Source organism: Citrus clementina, unplaced genomic scaffold, assembly GCF_000493195.1.
Source record: "Citrus clementina cultivar Clemenules unplaced genomic scaffold, Citrus_clementina_v1.0 scaffold_2, whole genome shotgun sequence".
Lineage (NCBI taxonomy): Eukaryota > Viridiplantae > Streptophyta > Magnoliopsida > Sapindales > Rutaceae > Citrus > Citrus x clementina.
Window position 1 is genome coordinate 28,179,924 of NW_006262688.1, and position 22,729 is coordinate 28,202,652.

Below are 22,729 nucleotides of genomic sequence, written 5' to 3' on the forward strand. Positions count from 1 at the left end.
CTATATTTTTGTATAATCTAATAATTTTAATTCTCTATTGTAATTATGTAAATTTAATTTTCTATATTCTAATATAGATAATTTTGAAAGTGTGTAATATTAAACACTTATTTTTCTTTCTATTTTGGATCTAACAGATATGCACATGGGAATAATATTAAAAAAAATTAGCAATTTGCCAATGGAGATCGTGTTTAAAAAGAAACTTTCAGAAAATCAGCAGAAATTTTAACCGAGTTCCTAATATTTTTGTCAAAAACAAAAACTTATTTTTAAAAACTATTTTCTTCAAAAACTTTTTTCCAATTTTCTAATTTTGTTTTAGCTCTCGAAACTCTTTTTGCTTTGGTGTTTTTTCATTACTTTTTGGGACTCCTCTTTTATTTAAATAACTTTCTACATTAGGGGATTCAATTATTGGTTCTTTTATTGGTCTGTTACTACTTTTTACTATTTCTAGTTTTATGTCATGTACTCATGTTCTCATACTAATAAAACCATTTTTCAAAATGTTGTATAATCTATATAGATGATATTCTTGTTTTTAGTTAAAATAGATTTATGCGTATAATCCATTTACATAAAAAATATTAGATTGTTTTAAGAGTAATAATATTGTAATTTCTAAAAAGAAAATAGAATTACTAAAACAAAAATAGAATTTTTAGGACTAACAATAGATAAAGGAATGATAGAATTACAACCACACATAGTTAGTAAAATATTTGAATTCCTAGACAAGATAGAAGATACTAGAAAATTACAGAAATTTTTAGGCCTATTAAATTATAGTATAAAATTTATCTCAAATCTTAGTACACTAATAAGACCTTTATCTAATAAGTAAAAACTGACAAAATATTTTAATAGTGATGATATAAAATTAATACAAAAATTAAAAGGAATTGTTAGAAACCTTAAACCATTAGGTAACCATTAGTGTTACCTAGAGATGGCAAAAGTCCGAGTCGGGTCCGGGTTTGGGGCTGCTCGAGACCGACCCGGATGTCACACGTAGCTACCCGGACCCGCACTGTGCCTGGAATTTTTCTATACGGGCCAGGCACATGCCCGGCACTATCCGGGCACAAGTTTTTTTCCGGGTTTTCTCTACCCGAATTTTCAAAGGTGGAAGCACTGGAAAAAAAAATGCAACCAAAACAATTGTTTACTTCTAAGTTCTAACAAACCGTAACAGTCCAAAACCAAAACATCTTAACTACAGGCAAACATCTAATAGAATTATTAAAATTAAAAAAGGAAAAAAAACATAGGAATCTCAGTTCTTATACATTTTGTATGCATTTAGTAAGCACACACACATAGACCATCTATGCATAACCTTCTTTTAGCCCACCTGTGGATGTCACAGAGAAGAGACATTTTTTGGAGCTTGGAGTGCTCCAATTATTTTGTGAAGGTCCAATTGTAAGCCTAAATATTGAATCTATGAGTCCATATAATTGAAGGCTGGTTGCGACTTTTGAGTACAAATCAAGAGAGAGTGAAGTGTGAATTTCTGCATGGCCCATAACTTCATCCACATAGCTATCCACTTCTTTGCAGTGAAAAGTTCCTTAATCCTGGCGCTAATGTTGGGCATCATTTTGATTTTTCAAGCCCTTTTAGAACACTTATTGATTTAGGAAAATTAGTTCATGGTGCTTACGATGTGAGCAATTGCTCTTTCCGGTGTCTTGATGGTTGATAACAGAGACTTTCAACCTCCCTGCCTCAGGTAAGCTTGATGGGAGGACCAGAGGTCATACAAAAAATAAAAGCTTTCTTCTCTCAGTAAAAGCATGCACATTTTTCTATAAGTGGGGAAGAGGCCGCGCGGTCAACACTGCATCGGTGAAGATGGGTGGTGGCTGTTGGTAGAGAGACGGAGGGAGGTGCCGATTTTGAGACTTGTCGCGATTTAGGGTTGGCCGGTTGGGTTTGGGGGAAATTGGGCAAAGCAAAATGCATTTTTGTTTTTATATTTTTGTTTTTTTTTACTTAATAAAAAAGCGGGCACGGGTCCGGGTTCCGGGTTCTTGGTGTTGTGACCGGACTTGTGCCCGGAAACAGCCAGGCATTGAGAATCAATGCCCGGATCCGCTTTTTCCATGCATCCGGTTCGAGTTTTACCCGGGTCTGATCCGGATCCGGTCCGAATGGGCTTTTTTGCCATCTCTAGTGTTACATATAGATAATTATTATAAAATTATACATGCGAATGCAAGTAGTTTAGATGGGTAGGAATATTAATACAAAAGTCTGATAAGGATAGTTTTAAAGAAAGATGGGAAAATCCATAGACAACAAGCCACTTGAGTGGGATAAATCGAGAGTCATATCAACTCAATATAAATAAAAATAATAGTCAGCTTCCATAGATATAGACCTCCACTTTTTGTAACAGAAATTCTTTGGGCACGTAATAAGTTTAGTCTGGAAGAGCAAATTAAACACTAGACTAGCAATGTAATTGGTAGATTGTTTTATTGCCACATTACGAATTCAAAGAGTATAAATTGCTAACTAAAGATGCAGTCCAAAAAATTTATTCTGAACGCACCCTTCCAGAAGTGCCCTTCATTATCAGAACTAAGCATACGAAATTAGTTGAGCACTATGCTAAGGAATTCAAAGAAGAAATAAAAAGCTCAGAAAGAACAACGAGAATTGGCTCAATGAGAAGTAGAATGGTGGGACGAATTAAGAGACGAAGAAAGGGATAGCAAAATGGATCTTTATAAAAATTATCAAGATTATCAATTGTGAAAATATTACATGAACTAAATCAACCCATCTATAGAAAGCTTCAATTTCACATGTTTTAGAAAAAAAGATTTCAATGCTTGGATATAAAATAATCCTTACATAGAAATATTATAACGTGCTTTAAAAATTGTAAATCTAGAAGAAATAAAAATTAGTACAGATAAGCACGGCAATTTGATCCGACTAACCCAACCCTAATTTTTTGGGCTTTGACTCGAATATTAGAGCTTCGGGTTCAAGTTTGGGCCAAAATTTTTAAGCCCGATCAAATTTCAAGTCAGGGTCGGGCTTAAGCCGACCTGGCATTGTATTTAAAAAAAATAAATAAAATGGTTGTGGAATTGAATTGTGTGCGGAATAAATGATTGTGGAATTAAATCATGTGTTTTAAATTTAATTGCATTGAGTGTTTTTAGTGTTGGATCGTGGAATTGAATTGTAGAAAATCATTCCTATTGATTTTGTTGTTTTGTGAATTATTTTGTATATTTTGCATATTGTGTTGTGAATTATTTTGAGTTAGAAAATTTGTTTCTTTTATTTTATGTTCATGGTATTGTGACTAGAAATAGAACAAAAATTGTAAAGTAACATAAATGAAATTGGGATGTGGCCATAAAATTACAAGATATTGACAAAATAGTGCCGCCTCAGATTTGTTAATCCTAAAAACAAATTTATGGTCGGGTCACTGTGGCCTGAATTGGATTGGGCCCGACCCGACCCGACGCACAAATGATAGGGCTTTCCTTCGGGTTGGACTTTTAATTTCATTACACTTATTTTTTTTTTTATTTCTAAATGTAACGGAGATGTGTGGTTCACTAAAAGTTTTATATCTCCTAATCTCTCTTCTATTAAATTATTGAAGAGTGAGTGTTCTGTACTTAGGAATGGCAATGATCGGGTCGGGCTCGTGATGCTTTGATTGATATTGCAGGCGAGTAAAGCAAGAAAGAGGATATTTGAGGGAACATTTTCGCCAGTGGATGGTTAAACGCAAGTGACGGGAAGAATTTTGACAATCTAGTTTTGTTATATTACAGTTGAGAAGGAAAAATGCAGCTTATACAAAAAGGATTCAACGACGTTTTTTCTTATTTTCTTTTTTCCATTCTCCTTCCATTCTATTTGTGTATGGGGTACATAATAATGCGGTAATAGCTTCGTTCTTTGACTCTTTCGTTTCCTATTTTGTCTATTAGAGGCTTGTAAATGATATCATAAGTCCAACAAAATAGGATGCGGTTCTCTTCCATCCTATAAGGCTACAACCCAATTTTTTTTTTTCTCCTGAAATTTGGCAAAACCACAAATTAAAAGTCATACCTCTGCATGCTGATTAAATAAGGAGACCAGCTAACACTTCTAGAACCTTAACTGGTACCGTCCTGTCCAAAGAACTCATGATTTGCTCTTTATTATAGTAGAAAATTTTTATTTGTGAGTTAAGCTGTAATGGGGTTTTGTTGATTTTCTCATTAATTTCTTTTTTGCAATGTGTGTAATTAGAATGCGGGATGAGAAGGAAATTAAAATACATGAAGTGCCTCGAAGTTCAATGTTCCATCAAGTTAAACACGAATGTGTTTGATGGGCTTGTCAAACAATCAAAGTGTTTGTGGAAATGCATCGGAGAAACAATTTAGGCGGGAATGGGACTGATCACTTTTAAATATTGAACGTTACAACATATCAAGCCCATCAGAACCGATCATCAAAGAGTACAAGGTTCATGATGAAACAAATGGTTGATTACTTGAATGGTTGTCGGGAAAATTCTCAGACACATTAAAGATAAGGGTGATGATGAAAACATTAAGACAAACTGCACCAACAGTTTGTTACACTATCTTTGTGTTTATCATGTGATTTAACGTCAAGCCTTAGATTCTACACTTAACTAATAACTAATGGCAAATCCCTTATACCTAGTATTATATCGGCTCGTTTGGTATGTTAGATTGAATTGAATAATACTGGATTATATATAATATTATGTTGTGTTTGGTGCAATATTAGATTGAATTATCAATAATCATGTCTTGTGTTTAGTATGCCATGAGATTAATTAGTGACTAATAATATGTATTATATATTAATTTATCAAAATTATCTTTGATTTATTTTAAAATGACATGCAATATAATCTAACTTAAATCAATAATTAGTGGTAAATTTATTAAAAAAAATGCTAAATATTCCCTTTTTTTAATATTTAACATGTTATAGTTTTTAAACTTATATTTTACTAACTAATATCATCATAAGCATAAGAAGAATATCATCAACAAATACAAGAAGAATATCAATCCATAAATGAAAAAAAAATACATAGCTTTGTCACTAGCTATATATATGAAAATATTACACATCATTAACATTAAAAGAAACAATTTCCATACTTGCTATTTCCACATTTCCCGGAAAACATTACCCTTAAAAAATTGATTTGTATACATGAAAATCAACAGAAACTAAGAAACACTCAAGTACCATACAAAATTGAAAACTTCATTCTATTAAATAAAAAATAAAGAGATAGAAAAGATATTTAACAAAAATTGATTTTTTGTGTCAAGATTTGAGAAGTCTTATTGCATAAACAGAGGAAATCATGGCGATGAGGAAGAAAGATTTCGGGAAGTCTTAGCACAATGGAGAGAGAAAAAGAAGTTAGGGATTTTTTTTTCTTTAATCCCATGAACAGTTGAGGATAAAATTTTAATTTACAAAATGTAATGAAATTTTGCCACTCTTAGGGATTAAGTAGTGGGCTCATTATTGTTATTTTACCCCAACTTCTTTTACACCAAACGTAATATAATGATTATTCTACAATAAAATTATTCAATCCCATGATATATAACTAAATCCTAAGGGGCTTTAAAGTCAATGTGATTTAACAGCAACTCATTCTATTATGAAGGAAAATTTGTGCTGGAAAGCAGTTCTATAGTGGGTTGAAACGCAGTAGCCTATATAGTATAAACCCATAGAGAGTAGACTAATAACGCACCTTAGATAACATAACAAGGGGTATTGACGATTGAGATTTGAGAAGAGTTTCCTCAACTTATTTCCTGTTCTAGACATCTAGGTGTTATTCCCCATATATACTCTCAGCTGCTACATAAAAAGTACTTGATAGCATGAACTAATAATTCATAGAACCTCGTCTACACGTATAATATTGCGGTAGTGATAAAGCAGGTTTTGCCAGGGAAAATATGTGTTCTCTCTGCTTTAATAACAGTGCATACCACTTTGATCATTTTGTGGAGGGCAAGGATGACTGTCAGTCCAAGGATGCATGTTCTAGGTCAGTAAGGGCAAAGGTGTATAGGCCCCTGCATAGCTAAACATATGTCTCCCTCAAACATTATAAGTTGGCCGCATAGAACCATTAAGTTCTTTTGTCTGAGGCCGCCAGGGTTTAGTTCCTATTTTCTCTCGCCATTTGAAAAGAGTCTGGCTGTGCACTTACATATATGCTCTAAGAATTAATTGGTCATGCCTCATAATGATTATATGGGTTCTCCTGACAAACAATAAAACCGAGCCGTATTGCTTGTACATACCCCCAAATTGAATGTTTATTGTATAATGAATGAATAAAACATATTATTTTAAAACATAATATAATAATGAAAAATTACACCCAAAATTTTCTTCAGTCGCATTCTTGATCCGTCGCCTGAGACACTTTTTGAGATTTTAACTTTTAGCTAATTTAGTCACTTGGGTTTTAGCCCAGTGGTGAACCATTACTTTTTAAATTAAACATGACTTTGAGGGCAATGATTCGAGTCTTCATGGACTCAAAAAATCTCCCTCAATTAAGCTTAATTGTGTGGAGATATTTGTAAAGCCTTTCTTCCTTGCAGAATGCGAGTGGAGTAGAGGTATCTCTCCTCAGTGAGGGTTATTTGTCTAGGTATGTACTTAATATAATTAAATGTAATAATATAAGTTTCGGTTATATATTTGATTATAAATATCAGTGTATTAATCTGCTGTTATAACAGTTGTAAATATCTATGTAATACAGTAATATGATGCTTAATTAGTTAAAAAAAAAAACCTTTAGCTAACTCACTAACTGAGGGCATTCATGTCTTTTCTCCTTAATATTTTTATAACTCTTCCCCCTTGTTTAAAATATCCAAATTTGCACTTCATTCTCCTATTTTCTCAAATTACGCAGCAAGCCGCCGATTGGTTCACACGGGGGACGAAAGATGGGAAGAAAAGAGAGAGAGAAAGAGCAACTGATACGAACTCTTAATAATCACCTTAATAACATCCATGAGACATTACAGGTTCTGCATCTATGAACTTCCTTACGCGTTTCTGTATGTACAATTTTTCATGTTCATATCTAAACGTGAGATTTTGTGCATCTACTTTTTTTTTTTTTTTAATATTCACGTAGGTATTGAATCAAACAGCAGCTTCATCACTTGAAAAAGTGAGCTGGAACGATGTTATACAGATGGGTGAACAAGTCTCTAAGAAAGCCACTGTTGGTACTGCAATTCTTATCACACTTGGTTTTGGTTTTCGCTTTTTTGTATAACCCCCCATTGAATGTTTATTGCATATTTTCAACTTCTTATGCAACATTGATATTCTGAACGAAAAATTCAAATTTGTGCGATTCCCATGCCTTCTTTTTTCATTTTTTTTTAATTTTCTAAAAAGTATAAAAATTTTAACTTTTAACTCTGACTTTGGGTCTGTTTGTAAGTACTATTGTTCTTTTGCTTAATTTTGAAAGCATTATAGAAGTGTCCGGCATTCCACGAAGCCGCCACACTTAAATCCTAATCATAACCTAAGTTATGGACTTTGTTTCTGCCAGTATGGACGCTTAAAAATTTGAAGCTTTAATTTTTCTGCTATGTATTTTTATCAAGTTTTCTTTGTTTCTTGGTTGTGTGGATTGATATCAAGGGTCCAAGTGATTGATTGACTCTGTTGTTCTAGTTGGGATGCTTTGGACTGGGGAAACACCAGAAGCTAAAGCAATTGAGGAGAACATGGCAGAGTACTTTAATATGCTGCAGGGCTTCGTATTACTTTCTCATGGAAGTACAGTTGGTGCTGGGCCTACTCTCTCATTAAGTATTCACGCATCAGTGAAACAAGTCGTTGATTCTAGCTTTAAGTTGATGATGGAATCCATCACTTTATACGGTAACCCACACCCATCCTCTATCTGAACCCCTCTTGTATACACCTGAAGATAGTTATATCCACTCCATCAGTATATGCTAAATTAAGTGACAGCTTTATTTTTCACTTTAAACTGGTTTCTTCATGCAATGTTACAGCCTTCAAAGTATCTCTTAGTTTTTTCATTTCTGACTGGAAGCATGATGCATTTATAAGATAGTGGGGCCACATTTGAAAAGCTGCTTTGCTCATGGTAGTTATAAGTGACATCTGAGCTTATTTCCCTGACTGATAGACACCTCACCATGGTAATAGAGTAAGAAGAGATGTTTGCTATTTATTTTATCCATCACACTAAGAGTAATTGTAATGAGTGTGAAAGCAATTTGTATGTTTGAAAACTGCAAAAGGATTGCATTTCTAGGTATGCTGCATGATTGTGGAAAGTTTTAGGAAATGAATGATCTCCATGTTGAATAATGACATGAATGTGTATTCAATACTAGGTGTCAGTGTGCTAACATGGGCAAAGAGGACAATTTAAGTTAATTTTCGGTGCAGTGGCCGCTAAAAGTTTAGTTATTTTGTGGTTGGTAAGAATTCAGGGGAATTGTTATTCCATCACAACCCCTACTGGTTTTCCTATGCTTGTATTTATTAGTTTGTTATTTATTCAAGGATAAATGATTTTGATCATCCCTGATATGTATTGCAACTGGTTTTTGGACTTGCATAACTTTCTTCAAAAATGGGTACATTTGATACTTGAGGGAGTAAATTTATGAATTGAATCATGTAAAATTTTCAATACAGACTGATACTTTTTTAAGAGTTACGGAAACCACTCTGTTGTCGACATATATAGGCTGGTTGTGCATAAATCCATATTTGATTGTGTTTTCTATAATCATTGTAATGTACAAGCCATTTAAACAAACTAGTTTTTTATGCTTTTATTATTATTATTATTTTCATTTGCTCTTCCATCAAACCTAACACAAACTAGACTTCATAAATAATTTTACAAGCAGGATCCGACAATAAAGATAAAGAACACTTGATGCCACAGTACGTTGGTGCGGTATGGGAAGCATGTTCTGCCCTTAAGAAGACCCCTGCCACCAATATCACAGCAATTGGACGGGCTATGACACAAGTTGCAGTTTCCATGAAGGATGTTCTTCGTGAGATGAAGGAACTGAAGCCTAGTTCCTCTGACCAGAACAATGAAGCTTCTCATGATGACTCTGCTAAAGCTGACAGTGAGCATCAAGAGGATGATAATTCCAGTTTGGATGAGTTAGGCAACGACTTATCATCAGAAGAGATGAAAGTAGCTCAATTAGCAATTGGGATTGTGTCTGATATGCTTGTAGTCATAAAGGAATTAATCCGCACAATCACAGGTTTGCTTAAACATGAAAATCCAGATGATGGTGGTAAATTTGTGGATACTTTGGAAAGATTATTGAAGTTGTGTCAAGGAATTGGTGTACAGATTGATGAACTCGGAGCCTCTCTTTACCCCCCTCAGGAGCTTTCTGTAATTAAGGCAGCATCAGTGAAAATATTAAGCATGACTGATGAACTGCAGAAGGAAGTAGAGAGTTTTAATAGCTCTTCAGAAGCATTCATTCAGGCATGTAATGGTTTGAGGAGTTCGCTGAAACAAATGGACTCTGAAGTTGATTGTTTCAATACAACTGTTTTGGAGGCCAAACTTCAGAATGTTGCTATAAGCAATTAGAGAGAAACGATTGCAGTGTGTAATGTAAAATCAATCACCTGTTGCAGTGTCGTGTTATTTCTTGTCGCAACATTTGATGTTGTCAAATCTAGCAAGGAAACAATACAAGGTTTCTGTTCCGCCTTCTGGACTTGATGCATACTTGTTGGATGTACTTTGGTCATGGTTTATCTTGGGACATCAAAGAAAAAAACGAGATTCGTCAATAAACTGCCAGAAGGGGATCACTATTATAAAGATCAGGTTTCAAGTTTTGTGTTAAGAGTTTTCAAGTGTTTTAACTCGTGTTAAAGAGATTCTAAGATTTCAAGATTTCAACTTTCAAATTGGAGTTTTTAAGTTGTGTTGGGTTTGTGAGCTCACTTGTATATGATCCAATCCCACCTAGAAAAGAGATGAATAGACTCTGAAGGGAGCAGTTTGTGGCTTGTAATAAACTGCAGCAAAGTTTTGTTATTATATGTTGCTGAATTTGACAAGGCCAAATCTAGTAATTAAAGACTGTCGATGGACTTGATTCAAATACTTCATGGTCTTTCTTGTATCCTGCTTTGTTTAGCGGAAAATCAATAGGTATACAGACAATTAAATTTCAATCACATCACTGTCATTGCATCTATAGATAAAACACATACAATTATGGTACAAATCACATAGATAATTGATGTGGATGATACTCCTTTCCTTTGTTAAGTTGTTACTTCTACGTTACATCTTCTGAGAATATACAAGAGTCATTCGTGCCCTTCAAATGTGCGGGCCGCTGCAAACAAATTGGTTGAACTGAAAGCAGTGGAAAAATCACTTAACGTCCCGTAAGCTTAACCATCCATGCACCACCAAAATAAAGACCGAGAAGCGGTGCTGCTAGAAGCATCTGAGTAACAGGATCAGTTGACGGTGTAAGTACAGCAGCCGCAATGACTGCCCCAACCACAACATATCGCCAGATCGATAACATTTGGTCACTTGTCACTAACCCAACTTGTCCCAACAGAAGTTGTATAACTGGAACCTGTAAGAGTCAAATGATATGTTAAATCATATTTCCTACGGACAGTCTGAAATGGACAAAGACTAAGAAATAAGATGTTCACAGGCAAAATAATGCAGGAAGCTTGTATTGAATAGTTCTTCAACTTCCAGGGTCATCCCAGGGCTGAGATTCATTATAACAAACTTGAATATAAATTTCAACTGGAATTTAAAGGGTATGAACTACAGTCACAAAGTCTGACAGGGAGTTCAGTATATAAATATGATTTGCAACCCATATAATTGCTAATTAATAGGAAAACTTGACATCCTTTATTTTAGAAGAAATGAGCTTGCAAAGAGAATCTTCACCTGGAAAGACAAGCCTGTGCTGAACATGAGCACAAGTACAAACTCAAAGTATTGATCAATGGACCACAAAGACTCCACAACCCCTTCAGCATAATTAACAAAGAAATTTAAGGCCGCTGGAGTTAGAACCCAGTAGGAGAAGGCAATTCCAGCATAGAAAAGTACTGAAGAGCCTAAAACGATTGGCCCCAAGAACCTTCTCTCTGCTCTTGTAAGACCTGGGAGAACAAAGGCTATTATCTCATAGAGAATTACCGGGCTTCCCAAAAGAAGACCACAATATCCGGACACCTGCAGTACGCCACAAGATATTGTGTTTAACAGCCAATTAATTTGTTTCCAAAAGGAAGTCAAACAGTTTAAGATTACAGGCACAGTATAATGTATTAAATTAAAATGTTACATTAATTACATAGGTATATTGTATTGTGACTAAAGCATGCAATATGGAAGATGTTGAAGAAAAAGATACATCATTTAGATTTACCTTTAAAGTTGTAAAGAAAAATTCTCCAGGAGCTAACTGCAGAAATCGTACACCCTCTGATTTAACAGGAGCTTCAAGAAACATTATCAGCTCCTTGGAATATGCAAAGCATCCCAAGATAGCGGCTCCAACTGCTAAAACTGACACGAATATTCTCTGGCGCAGCTCTTCTAGATGATCAAATATACTCATTTCTTTATCATCTGGGAGTAGCTCTTTATCAGGGTACAGAAAATTATAAAGAGGACTTTCCACACCATCTTGGTTTAGATTTTCCAGTGTTTCATCTCTTGGAATATCAGTCACATCTAAGTTTTCAATCATAAAAGTGATGTCAGAATCTGACCTAGTTCACATAGCAATATATTTCCTGAAATGAAAATAATGAAAACTACATAAGAAAATTACTTGCATGTCAGAATAACACAACTAGAAGTTAAGATTTTATACTAGCATGTAAGAAGGAACAAAGTGTTTCATATGTAAAATTCCAACTATGGTAAACACCCAAAATAATTCGGTATCAACAATAATTCCTAAAGGAAAAATTAGTTGTCACAGATACTCCCAGAGCATAAAGAACGTCAGCACGCTTAGTTCTAACAAACGGAACCCTTACTGCTCTATGTTCACGTAAATGCTGGATGATATGGATCACATATTAAGAGGTTTGGAGAAATTGGAATATATTTGCTGTAGTCAGTCCAACGAATACAATTAATTCTAAGAACTCAAAACACATCTCATGTTTGCACAACCATTACTTTTCAAGTAACTAGCAAAATGATGTGAATTTTCATATGTGCCCAACCAAGTTGAAAAGCCATCCCTGAGAAGACAAAGTGATTTCTATCATATGTGCTGGGAGCACACTTTTCGTATTGCTTACTCTAGTGGTTCCAACGGGCATAAAAAGAGAAAGAACTTTTATATATATATATTCCACAATCTCTTTCCAGCCACCCATAATCATACACCTTCAAGGAGCCATAAGCAATATATAAAGGAACTAACCGTAATAAATGATCCACTCCGTCTTGCTTCCAAACTTTTGCTGCCACCTATTTTATATCAACCTAAATGACCCACATTTTTCAGTTCATGCTCACTTTAGCACTTTAGCCTTGGTTAAACTAAGCTCTTTCATGGCTATATCAGCATGTTGTTTTGACGTTCGAAAGATCTACAAAGTAAAACATTCTGACATTCTTAAGATGATTGGAAAATGACTCAAGCACACTTCATGGTCCTACCTTGGTCAGTCAAGTAACTCTTCTTTAAAACAACTCTTAACTTGGACGCACCAATACATCCACCTAACTTCACCACTCAAAGGAAGGTTGCATCTATCTCCTCCTCATAGTCATTGGACATATTATCACTGAAAATGTCACCATGGCTTTGTACCTTGATGCAGAAAAGGAAATAGGGATTTAGGACTACCATGTCTTCACCCAAAGCAAGTGGATACCACACCTGCCCAAGTCAAGCATGCCCTGAATCTTGTTCCCACCTTCTTCCATGCTCAAGTCAGATCATTCAATAACACTGCAATATCTTGTCAGAAATCTCAATTAACAATGGAATTCAATTGACATTGACAGTTGATTTTTCTTTTCTTAATAGTCAACCCTACATTCAGCTAATATGCTAATTCCTGGCTCAAACTTATCACTATCTATTTAAAAGCAACCAAGTTCATATTCCCATTGTTATATGAAAAAGAAGGGGACCTTACTTTACCAATATTAGTTCATAAAGCATATGTGATGGACATTGCACGTGAAGTACATGATCAATTCACCCAGAAGGACCAATTCTTCTCTATCCTGCAACAAAAGATCTCTGCTGCACATCTTTGGTAGGCATTTACTCAACCCTCATTTCAAACAGCTAATCAACCTTTTTTTTCATTTGATAGTACTAAACCTACCAATATGATTCCAATGGCACTGGCAAGAATAATAAATCTAAATACATGCAACCTACTATTAGTTCATGAGCAAGGCTCTCTTTGATACAACTGTTCCAAGCTATTCAAAACTTTTATTCGCAAGAGCTTTTACACATGAGTACCTACTTGAGAAGGTTATCATGTCTTTCAGCACTTTTATCTATTTGAAAATTTTCATCACAAGCTGATATTTGAGCTACTCAAAATAAAACTACCAACAATAAAACAGAAACTGAAAGCTAAATTTCCAACAAACAAATAAATAAGTAAATAAGAGCCAAGCTTACTAAAAACAGCTACATATTATCTAAGATTCGAGATCATAAAATAAAAAAATAATAGTGATAATAGAGCAAATTTTTTTTTTAAAAATAAAATGGTTTTTAATCTTACCAGGTCTATCTTCAACAGCAGAGCCGACACCACCACTAGAATCTGATTCAGGCTGATTATCCCTCGCATCATCACCGTCAAACGCAGCAAAACAAATGAGTGCATCTTCAAACCTCCTCCTGCTCCGCGAAACGCCGAATCTCAGCTTCGAACTACTGTTAACTTTCACACTTTTCATTCGGTTTCTGATTGGCTCGTGTCGTTTAGAGAAGCAGCCGTAGCTTAGCCGCAAGTGAGCCATGAGTGCCGTGCTCGTGCTTCCCATTTTCTCGTCTAATTTTCTTTTTCTGTTGTTTTTCTGAAAATTGAACTAAACAACGTCTGAAAGTTGGTTCGTTTGAACCAAAATCTGAAGCGCTATTATATCAGTATCACTGAATGAACGGTTGGCTGCTATCGCATTTTTGCGATATTTGCAAATTGGAACTAGAGAGGGGGGCGGGGCTCATTTTAGCTGGATACGCTGCGCTTTTCTATTGGAGGTCGCTCGCACATTGGGTTTTGTCTTTTTCGATTTTGATTTAATGTTTATTATAAAATATGCTTAAGATTAAAGATGAACTAAGTCGACATTCCACCAATTGGAAGAGACAGGATACTCATAAATTAGAAAAAAAAAAAAAAAACTACCTTGCCCGCTTGAAAATGAATTTTTAATTAGTAGCAAATATAAAATATATGTGTTTGTTGTTTGTGTGATATCAAAAAAAAAAAAAATCTTATTTATATGACGACGACATTTCTACGAGAACACAACAGTTAATTCAAAGTCTTGCAAAAGTTGCGTCTTTAATTTGCAAATGGAAAAATCTACATATATAGTATATTCGTACTATTTGTAATTTTAAAAATATATTCAAACTTAAATTTTGAAAAATATTCTCTCATAGTTTGAATCTAAATTTTTTTTTATTCGCACCATTTTATAAAACCAACTTAAATACTGGAGAGTGAGTGACTGAAGATGAATTTAAAAGTGAAATGTTATAATTTTTAAATTACAATTGTTATTGTCGTGAAGTAAAATAGTACGAATAAAATTTTTTATTATTAAATATTTTAATAATTAAATTTTGACAATCTAATTACCTCACCACACTCCTAAATAAACTATGAGTGGTGAGTAATAAACTAATAACAACATAATTTTTTTTAATAAATTAAAAGAAAGGATGAGATTAATAATCCCACAGTCATCCTTACACATGTCATATAAGCCCTACCGTACCCTCCACTCTCTCTCTTAATTCCCGCCATTTCTCTAAACCGAAGTGGCTCAGCGCCCCTCTTCGCCGAACAAAAAAAAAACACAAACGCAACTGCACAGGCTTACAAAATCAAAATGGGAAAAGAAAATCCAGCGGCAGAGAAAGCATCAAATCTGCTCCGAAGCAGGCTCTGTGACCCTAATTTTGTTGTCAAGCACCTCTCCGACTCTCCCGACAGCAATTACAGGTGCGATTTCTCCTTCACTTCTTTCCATTATGAAAAAGGCAAACTTTAAAACTTAAAACATTGTTATCATTGTTGTACAATTTGATATATGAGAAGAAGAACATTATTTAAAAAAAATAAAATTTGCAGTAAGTTGAAGTTTTTAGTATCCAGTTCGGTGACCGAGGCTTGCAACAACTCCATTTTGCTTCTTGGTCCTCGCGGCTCTGGCAAGATTGCGGTAATAATTTAATTTTGTTAAATTATTATTTCAGCTTTATTGTGGATTTTTTAAAATAGATTACTGGTTTTATTTTTCATTTTTACATCATCATCATCATCATTATGGCATCTATTTTGATTATAGGTTTTGGAGCTCATTCTCACAGATTTGTTGTTAGAATATCCTGATACAATATCTGTGGTATGTTTTTTCTTTACTTTCGGTTTCCTTTTTTTCTTAATATTTGATTTTTGTGTAGAATTATATTTATTATTTATGGCATATGGAAGCAAAATAGTTGTTGATAATGATTCTTGAAATTGTCCATTTTGATCTTATTTTTCGTTGGTCATGATGTTGCAGATCAAATTGAATGGGCTTTTGCACAGTGATGACTGTTGTGCATTCAAGGTAAGATATCCAAATGGTCCTTCTCATTTTTCACTCAATGAGTTGTATTTTGCATTCCCAAATGGTGCTGGTTATACCCTGCTTGCTATGCTACTGTTTCACTTATTCCTTTTCATGGTTATTGCTCATTCAGGAAATCGCTAGACAGTTATGCATGGAGCATCAATTGTTGTTCTCTAAAATGGTAGCACGGATAATTAATTTGAGGTCATTCTCATGCATCTTTGACCAAAAATCTCAAATTTCTTGATGTTTTGAGATGATTTTTGCAGGCATCATTTGATGATAACTCCCAGTTCATGATAGAAATGTTACGGTGAGTGTATTAATTTGCTTAATGTTCTCTTCTACCCCTTTCAAGTATAGTTTAATTCATGCCCAATCTTTTCAAAATGTTAATGAATTGTGTTCTCTGCCTGTCAGGGAGTGTGGGTTAGCACATAAAACAATTATATTTGTACTTGATGAGTTTGACCTTTTTGCTCAGGTTTGAATCTATGATCCTTTTTTTCAATCTCTTTCTAATTGGTGGTTGTATGTCATGGTCAATCGTTGGGTTCTTAGTAAAATTGATGATGAACCATATGGTTCACCTTCTATTAAAATAGTACTCATGTAGAACATTTCAAATTATTATAGTAATAGTTTGATCTTGAAATCTCAGATTATGACATTTCACTTTTCACAATCTTTTACTTTGCAGGGAAAACAACGATTACTTTATAGCCTGCTAGATGCGATGCAATCAGTAACATCTCAAGCTGTTGTCATCGGTGTGAGTTGCAGACTGGTATGACCGTTTAAAGTTTTTCTATTTTGACTTCATTACCAACTAGACACTTTTGTATTATAGTTCTTCATGTTATGAATTCAAAGTTTGTAATGGCAAATGGAAGCCCTTGTCTGAATTCTTACCATTGGACTGGACCAATTATCACTTAATAAGTCATAGAACTACTGGCTGATCTGTCAGTCTGGATCTAATGTATGCCAGAGCCATATATGATATTATGACTAATTATTAGTGAAGAATCATGTATAATGAGGGACATATCATGCAGGATGCTGACCAGCTTTTGGAAAAAAGAGTAAGATCACGCTTTTCACATAGAAAGCTGTTATTTCTTCCTCCATCCAAGGAAGATATGCAAAGGTATATTATCAATTTTCTGACACAGCCACTCTAGCTTCTGATTATGGTTACTTACCATTAGTTTTGTTGCGACACAGATTGTTGGAACACATTTTGTCTTTGCCAGTCGACTCAAGCCTTCCTCATGCCTATGCTGTTGAATTCAACAAAAAGATTAAAGTATCCTGCTTTCAAAAGTCTCTTAAGAAAGTACAGCATAATGCAGTCATTTAGGAAGTTCAATTTGTTTTCACCGGCGTAGATGTAACTCACATGTGAACATATTTAACACACGGAAAGCTGTTACATGACTTATGGACAAAGGAATTCCATTTTTAAAGGGGTTGAATTCCTCAAATCACTATATTTTCATTACTGTCAAATGGGTGAAATTTTGATTAACATTCTATTTCTTTGCAAGGTTGGTTATTTATGCATCAAAAGTTTAGATAATAGATTATTTTCATACATGTCAAAGAATTGGTTCTGTCAGAAGCCCTTCACATTTTACAGAATATTTTAGCAGATGGGAGATTCAAAGAAATTGTTAATACTCTAGTGAATTTAGATTCCACAGTCAACCACTTATTGAGATTTCTGTAAGTTCCTCTTCTTGCATCTGGAAGCATAGAATGTTGTATGAATGGATAGTGATTTTCATTTTTGGTTTTCTGATGAACTTACTGTTTGACATTAGATTTCTTGCTGTTTCATACATGGATTTGGAATCTGGCTTCCTGTCATTTGAGAACTTCAAGACTGCACTGTCGAATTCTCACAGACAGCCAAAATTGGAATGTATAAAAGGTCCGAGGATCTATGTACCATTTCTCTATTATTTGTGTAAATGTGTTCACGATAGTTCCTCTGGTTGTTTGAAGTTGGACATACTAAAGTTACATTAATGCACATTTCAACTGTTCAAGCAGATTGCTCCATATTAGAGCTCTATATTTTGGTATGCATGAAGAGACTGGAAGTCAAAGAGCAAAACTCATACAACTTCAATTCTGTGATGAAAGGTAACACTCAGATTTTGTTGTGTTAGTTTTGTATTACCTTTATCGAAGTTTGTTATGAGTTAGAAGTCTTGCATCTGTTGCAGAGTACAAAAGCATCCATGATTCCTTCCAGACATCTGATTATTATTCACGAAATGTATGCTTGCGGGTGTGTATTGCTTTCCCTTAAAATGATTATTGTATTTAATATTATACTGAATCTATACCCAAATTATCCAACAGCATGGTTTGACTATTTCTTGCTCCAACTTATGCAGGCATTTGAACACCTCCTACAACGTGAATTAATTTGTTTCACAGACAACAGAGGATACAGTCAGTCTGTTGAATTTCGTCCAGTGAAACTTCTAATATCTTCTATTGAACTACATCAGGGACTGAAATCATATTGTTCGTGTCCTGTAAGTTATTCTCACAGCAACGTATGTCTGTTGGTACACAAGTTCAGATGATTTCATGCTTATTCTAGTAACTTGCATTTTCTTTATAGTTAAACTAATAATCCATGGATTGATCCAGAAAATGATTTTAGACCTCATAAAAACCGTATTTGCTTCCATTTCTTGCAAATTTTTGTTTCTGTGCTTCTTGATCGTACATTGGCCCTCTAGCACTTGCGTTAAAGGTATCTGTTAAAGTTGTTGATCCAGGGCATCATTTTAATCGTTAACTGGCAGGTTATTCTTCTTAAACTAGTGGAGCGTTGAAATCAAATATGCTGAGGAGCATCCTTCAGAGCCAAGTTGCTGTTTCATGTGTATGAAAAGAGGAAATCTGGATTCTACCTCTGCTGTTTTCTTTCAGTGCAAGTCTAGCAAATTTCCCGGAGGAGATTTTCATTTCTATCCAGTTTCTGTTGCGAATAAGATTTGCCCTTACATAGTGGTTTTTGTTTCTCCCTCTTGTTGTTTAATGTTTGTTGTTCCTATAAATGCATCTTTGTCTATAGTCATTAAACTCTGTAGCTTATTTCCGAGTCCATTCTCCCTCTTGAGATTTTCAAAAAGTACATTTAAGTATAGTATTTGTAAACGGAACTTTTATTTCATAATTCATACCCATCCCTCTACTTTAAAAAAAAATAAAATAAAATAAAACACTTCTATTTCATAGATAGAGTTCTTAAATAAGCAACTTATCAATTTTACAAAGAATTCATTTTAGATTGATAAACGAGATGTTCAAAGTAGTCAAAGTGATTCCAACGAGCATTAATAATAAGATTTTTAATACTTGTTAATAAATCAAAAGAAATTCTAGATTTGAAAACCAGTTCTTTACAATTATTTTAAAAAAAGTTTTTTTATTTAATTATTCTTTAAATTAAAAAAGAAAGGTTTCCATATCCAAGCTTGTCAAATCCGGGCAACGGAAGCTAACTATCGGGTCGGGTTTCAACCCAAGGCGCTGCTTCCTGTTTGGACAAACGGTGCCTAAATGCTCACCATCTCTGAAAATAAACCTCTCTCGTTGCGGCAGCTCAGTTCTAAAACCCCGACTCTCTCTCAGAGCTTCGCCGCAATGATTCAGACACTGTCTTCGAAACCCAAAACCCACGTGGCTTATCATTCTTCATATCTTGTACTATCCCTATCAATCCTTACCTATCACTAAAACTTCAAAAAAAAAAGATAAATAAAAAAGCTTGCTCAAAATTTTCAACAGACTTATGTATTTTCATCTACTCAATGACCCTCTGTATAAGAGCTTCAAAAGCTTTGTCCGCACATTCGTATCACTATTTTTATCTCAAGAAGGTACGTTTTTTCTTCCCCTTTTGTTTCTCTGTCCATACCTATCCATCAATTAGTGAAAGCAATAACAAAGATTCAGTCTTGAACCCTGAGAGTGAGAGCTATTATAAAGAGCTGATTATTAGTACTGTTGAGGAAAAGCCCTGGGCTTTTTGCAATAACAGGTGGGTTTCAGATCATTTTCAGGCTGTAGTTTCTGATCCTGAGTTGCTTGTTAGAGTTTTGAATAGGATTAGGGAGAAACCTAGGATTGCGTTGAGATTCTTTAGATGGGTAGAGACTCAACCGGGTGTTAAACGTGACGAATTTGTGTTTTGCACGATTCTTGAGATTCTTATTGAGAGTGGTTTGTTGAGGTCTGCTTATTGGGTTGTAGAGACTGTTGTTTGTGTTAATATGCATGGAATTCTTGATGTGTTGATTGGTGGGGGTTTAAGTTCGTGTGTTTCGATCAAGATTCTTGATCTTTTGTTGTTGATTTATACTAAGAAGTCAATGGTTGAGCAATGCTTGTTGGTTTTTAATAAGATGTTGAGAAATGGGTTGTTGCCTGATGTTAAGAATTGTAATAGGATTATTAAGGTTCTTAGAGATAATGGTTTTTCAGTTAAAGCTAGGGAAGTTTATAGGATGATGGGTGAGTTTGGGATCAAGCCAAGTATCGTCACGTATAATACGATGTTGGATTCATTCTGTAAGGAAGGTGAAATGCAAGAAGCATTGGAGCTCTTATGGGAGATGCAAGGGAGAGGGTGTTCTCCAAATGGTGTTACTTATAATGTGTTGATTACTGGGTTTTCGAGAAATGGGGAATTGGAGCAGGCTCGGGGACTTATCAGGGACATGTTGAAATTGGGATTAAAAGTGTCAGCACATTCATATAACCCTATAATCTGTGGGTATTCTGAAAAAGGTCTACTTGTTGAGGCATTAAACCTTGAGGAAGAGATGGTAACTAGAGGAGTTTCTCCAACACTGGCAACTTATAACATATTAATATATGGCCTTTGCAAGTGGGGAAGAGTGAGTGATGCTAGACATCGGTTTTTCGAGATGTTGAGAAAGAATGTGATTCCAGATATTATTTCATACAACACACTTTTATATGGTTATTGTAGGGTCGGGGAAACATAGGGGAGGCATTTCTGCTATTTGACGAGTTAAGGTCTAGGAATCTAGTTCCTACTGTTGTACCTACAATACACTTATAGATGGTCTTTGTCGATATGGGGACTTAGAGGTTGCTCAGCAGCTCAAAGAAAATATGATCAACCAAGGGATTCTCCCTGATGTAATTACTTATACAATTATGGTAAATGGATCTTGCAAAATGGGAAATTTATCAATGGCAAGGGAATTTTTCAATGAGATGTTGCGTAAGGGCTTGCAGCCAGACCGCTTTGCATACACAACTCAAATAGCAGGCGAACTGAAACTTGGTGACACATCAGAGGCATACCGCTTACAAGAAGAAATGCTAGCTAAGGGCTTTCCTCCAGATCTGATCACCTATAATGTTTTGGTGCATGGGCTCTGTAAGTTGGGCAGTTTGGAAGAAGCCAATGAATTGTTGCGGAAGATGGTTGGGGATGGTTTTATTCCAGATCACGTAACATATACCAGCATCATCCATGCTTACCTAGAAATGGGTGATCTCAGGAGAGGCAGAGATTTATTCAACAATATGCTGAGCAAAGGCTTATCTCCAACTCTGGTGACTTACACTGTATTGATTCATGCTCATGCTGCTAGGGGAAGATTGGAACTGGCATTTATGTATTTCTCAGAGATGCAGTTGAAGGGAATTCGACCAAATGTTATCACCTATAATGCACTCATAAATGGTCTTTGTAGACTGAGGAGAATAGATCAGGCTTATGGACTTTTTATTGATATGGAAGAAGAAGGAATACTTCCTAATAAGTATACCTACACTATATTAATAAATGAGAACTGCAATGCAGGCAATTGGCAAGAGGCTTTGAGACTGTATAAAGAAATGCTAGATAGAGAAATTGAGCCAGATTACTGCACACACAGTGCACTGTTGTTGAAGCAACTAGATAAAGACTATAAAGTTATTGCAGTTGAATACCTGGAGAGTTTAACTCTAGGTGCCGAATAAACAGCCAATGCAAAGACTTAAAAACACCATTGAAAAAATTTTGGTGATTCTCAGTGATTCATGCGCGGGTGCCATCCTTGTTTCTCAAGGGATCTGTCTCATCCAATTGTAAAGTTAATTGATTGGCCACTCTGTAAATTCTTACAATTCCTCAAGTAAGAATCTCTTTCTTCAATAGTTCTCCATGGAATATTTTTCTATTTATATTTCTTGATGTGATACTTGACACATGTTATATATGGTTTACAGGGCGAAATTTTGGGGACTTACGGGATTAAGAAGCAACACATTTTTTATTCATAGCTGGATGCTACCAAGTAATATTTTAGACCAATTGTCAGATTAGTCATAGTCAACAGGTATACAGCTGAAATTCAAACCTGTATCGAATGTTCTGAATAAATTTCTGATACATATTGTATTGATTAATTCTTTAAAATTCTTTTGAGAGAAGAAAAAGGAAGGGGATGTTTACTTCTTTCCTCATGATCTCAACAGATAATAGTTTGTAATCCAAGCAAAAGTTTCAATATAAGTTCCACTTCTTCTCTGGTTTCTATATAAAACTTACAAAGAAGATTGTGCACTGATATTATAATTATAATTTTTGTTTCTGACTACTTGATTTCATGATGAACATAAAACATGCCAGTGCTTTTGTTCCTTTAGGGAATGAGTCTGCGGTGTGTTTTTTGTTATGTTGTTGGGGGAAGGATTTATTTTGTATGGTGAAATGTTATGAGCATTATACCT

At 34.8% G+C, this 22,729-nt stretch overlaps 4 protein-coding genes across 5 annotated transcripts; 3 read left to right on the forward strand and 1 right to left on the reverse strand.

Moving 5' to 3' along the window:
• Positions 1–6,958: 6,958 nt before the first annotated feature.
• LOC18053468 lies at positions 6,959–10,293 on the forward strand. Its single transcript, XM_024190628.1, has 4 exons — positions 6,959–7,091; positions 7,205–7,298; positions 7,759–7,968; positions 8,979–10,293. Exons 1-4 carry the CDS (start codon positions 7,011–7,013, stop codon positions 9,692–9,694), a joined length of 1,101 nt encoding a protein of 366 aa, XP_024046396.1. The 5' UTR covers positions 6,959–7,010; the 3' UTR covers positions 9,695–10,293.
• LOC18053469 (sec-independent protein translocase protein TATC, chloroplastic) lies at positions 10,183–14,415 on the reverse strand. Its single transcript, XM_006448268.2, has 4 exons — positions 13,876–14,415; positions 11,529–11,836; positions 11,042–11,332; positions 10,183–10,709 (listed from the first exon to the last, which is right to left on the reverse strand). Exons 1-4 carry the CDS (start codon positions 14,138–14,140, stop codon positions 10,500–10,502), a joined length of 1,074 nt encoding a protein of 357 aa, XP_006448331.1. The 5' UTR covers positions 14,141–14,415; the 3' UTR covers positions 10,183–10,499.
• Positions 14,416–15,079: 664 nt separating this feature from the next.
• On the forward strand, positions 15,080–19,152 carry LOC18053470 (origin of replication complex subunit 4). 2 transcript variants are annotated; one of them, XM_024191348.1, is made up of 16 exons: positions 15,080–15,330; positions 15,460–15,550; positions 15,677–15,733; positions 15,896–15,943; positions 16,077–16,127; positions 16,216–16,259; positions 16,367–16,430; positions 16,647–16,733; positions 17,005–17,096; positions 17,174–17,255; positions 17,589–17,674; positions 17,773–17,882; positions 18,005–18,097; positions 18,181–18,245; positions 18,355–18,498; positions 18,775–19,152. In XM_024191348.1, exons 1-16 carry the CDS (start codon positions 15,218–15,220, stop codon positions 18,802–18,804), a joined length of 1,257 nt encoding a protein of 418 aa, XP_024047116.1. In that variant the 5' UTR covers positions 15,080–15,217; the 3' UTR covers positions 18,805–19,152. The 2 variants fall into 2 exon arrangements, with proteins under 2 accessions (XP_024047116.1, XP_024047117.1); XM_024191349.1 differs by lacking the exon at positions 16,077–16,127.
• A 300-nt stretch (positions 19,153–19,452) lies between these two features.
• On the forward strand, positions 19,453–22,522 carry LOC18051085 (pentatricopeptide repeat-containing protein At1g22960, mitochondrial). The gene is given in 4 exon segments (XM_006448271.2): positions 19,453–20,970; positions 20,973–21,039; positions 21,042–22,131; positions 22,226–22,522. Coding segments are annotated over 3 exon segments (2,187 nt in total). The 5' UTR covers positions 19,453–19,785; the 3' UTR covers positions 21,977–22,131; positions 22,226–22,522.
• The last annotated feature ends 207 nt before the right edge of the window (positions 22,523–22,729 follow it).

What these genes read in the sequence shown, in the direction of transcription:
- LOC18053469 (XM_006448268.2), bottom strand. Translation starts at nt 14,140, where the DNA reads ATGGGAAGCACGAGCACGGCACTCATGGCTCACTTGCGGCTAAGCTAC. An exon ending in TGCTGTTGAAGATAGACCTG is followed by an intron (nt 11,837 to 13,875) that starts GTAAGATTAAAA and finishes TTGAAAACTTAG; the next exon opens with ATGTGACTGATATTCCAAGA. An exon ending in GCACAGGCTTGTCTTTCCAG is followed by an intron (nt 10,710 to 11,041) that starts GTGAAGATTCTC and finishes TGACTCTTACAG; the next exon opens with GTTCCAGTTATACAACTTCT.
- LOC18053470 (XM_024191348.1), top strand. Translation starts at nt 15,218, where the DNA reads ATGGGAAAAGAAAATCCAGCGGCAGAGAAAGCATCAAATCTGCTCCGA. An exon ending in TTCATGATAGAAATGTTACG is followed by an intron (nt 16,260 to 16,366) that starts GTGAGTGTATTA and finishes TCTGCCTGTCAG; the next exon opens with GGAGTGTGGGTTAGCACATA. An exon ending in AATTCAACAAAAAGATTAAA is followed by an intron (nt 17,256 to 17,588) that starts GTATCCTGCTTT and finishes CACATTTTACAG; the next exon opens with AATATTTTAGCAGATGGGAG.
- LOC18053468 (XM_024190628.1), top strand. Translation starts at nt 7,011, where the DNA reads ATGGGAAGAAAAGAGAGAGAGAAAGAGCAACTGATACGAACTCTTAAT. An exon ending in CTCTAAGAAAGCCACTGTTG is followed by an intron (nt 7,299 to 7,758) that starts GTACTGCAATTC and finishes CTGTTGTTCTAG; the next exon opens with TTGGGATGCTTTGGACTGGG. An exon ending in GGAATCCATCACTTTATACG is followed by an intron (nt 7,969 to 8,978) that starts GTAACCCACACC and finishes TTTTACAAGCAG; the next exon opens with GATCCGACAATAAAGATAAA.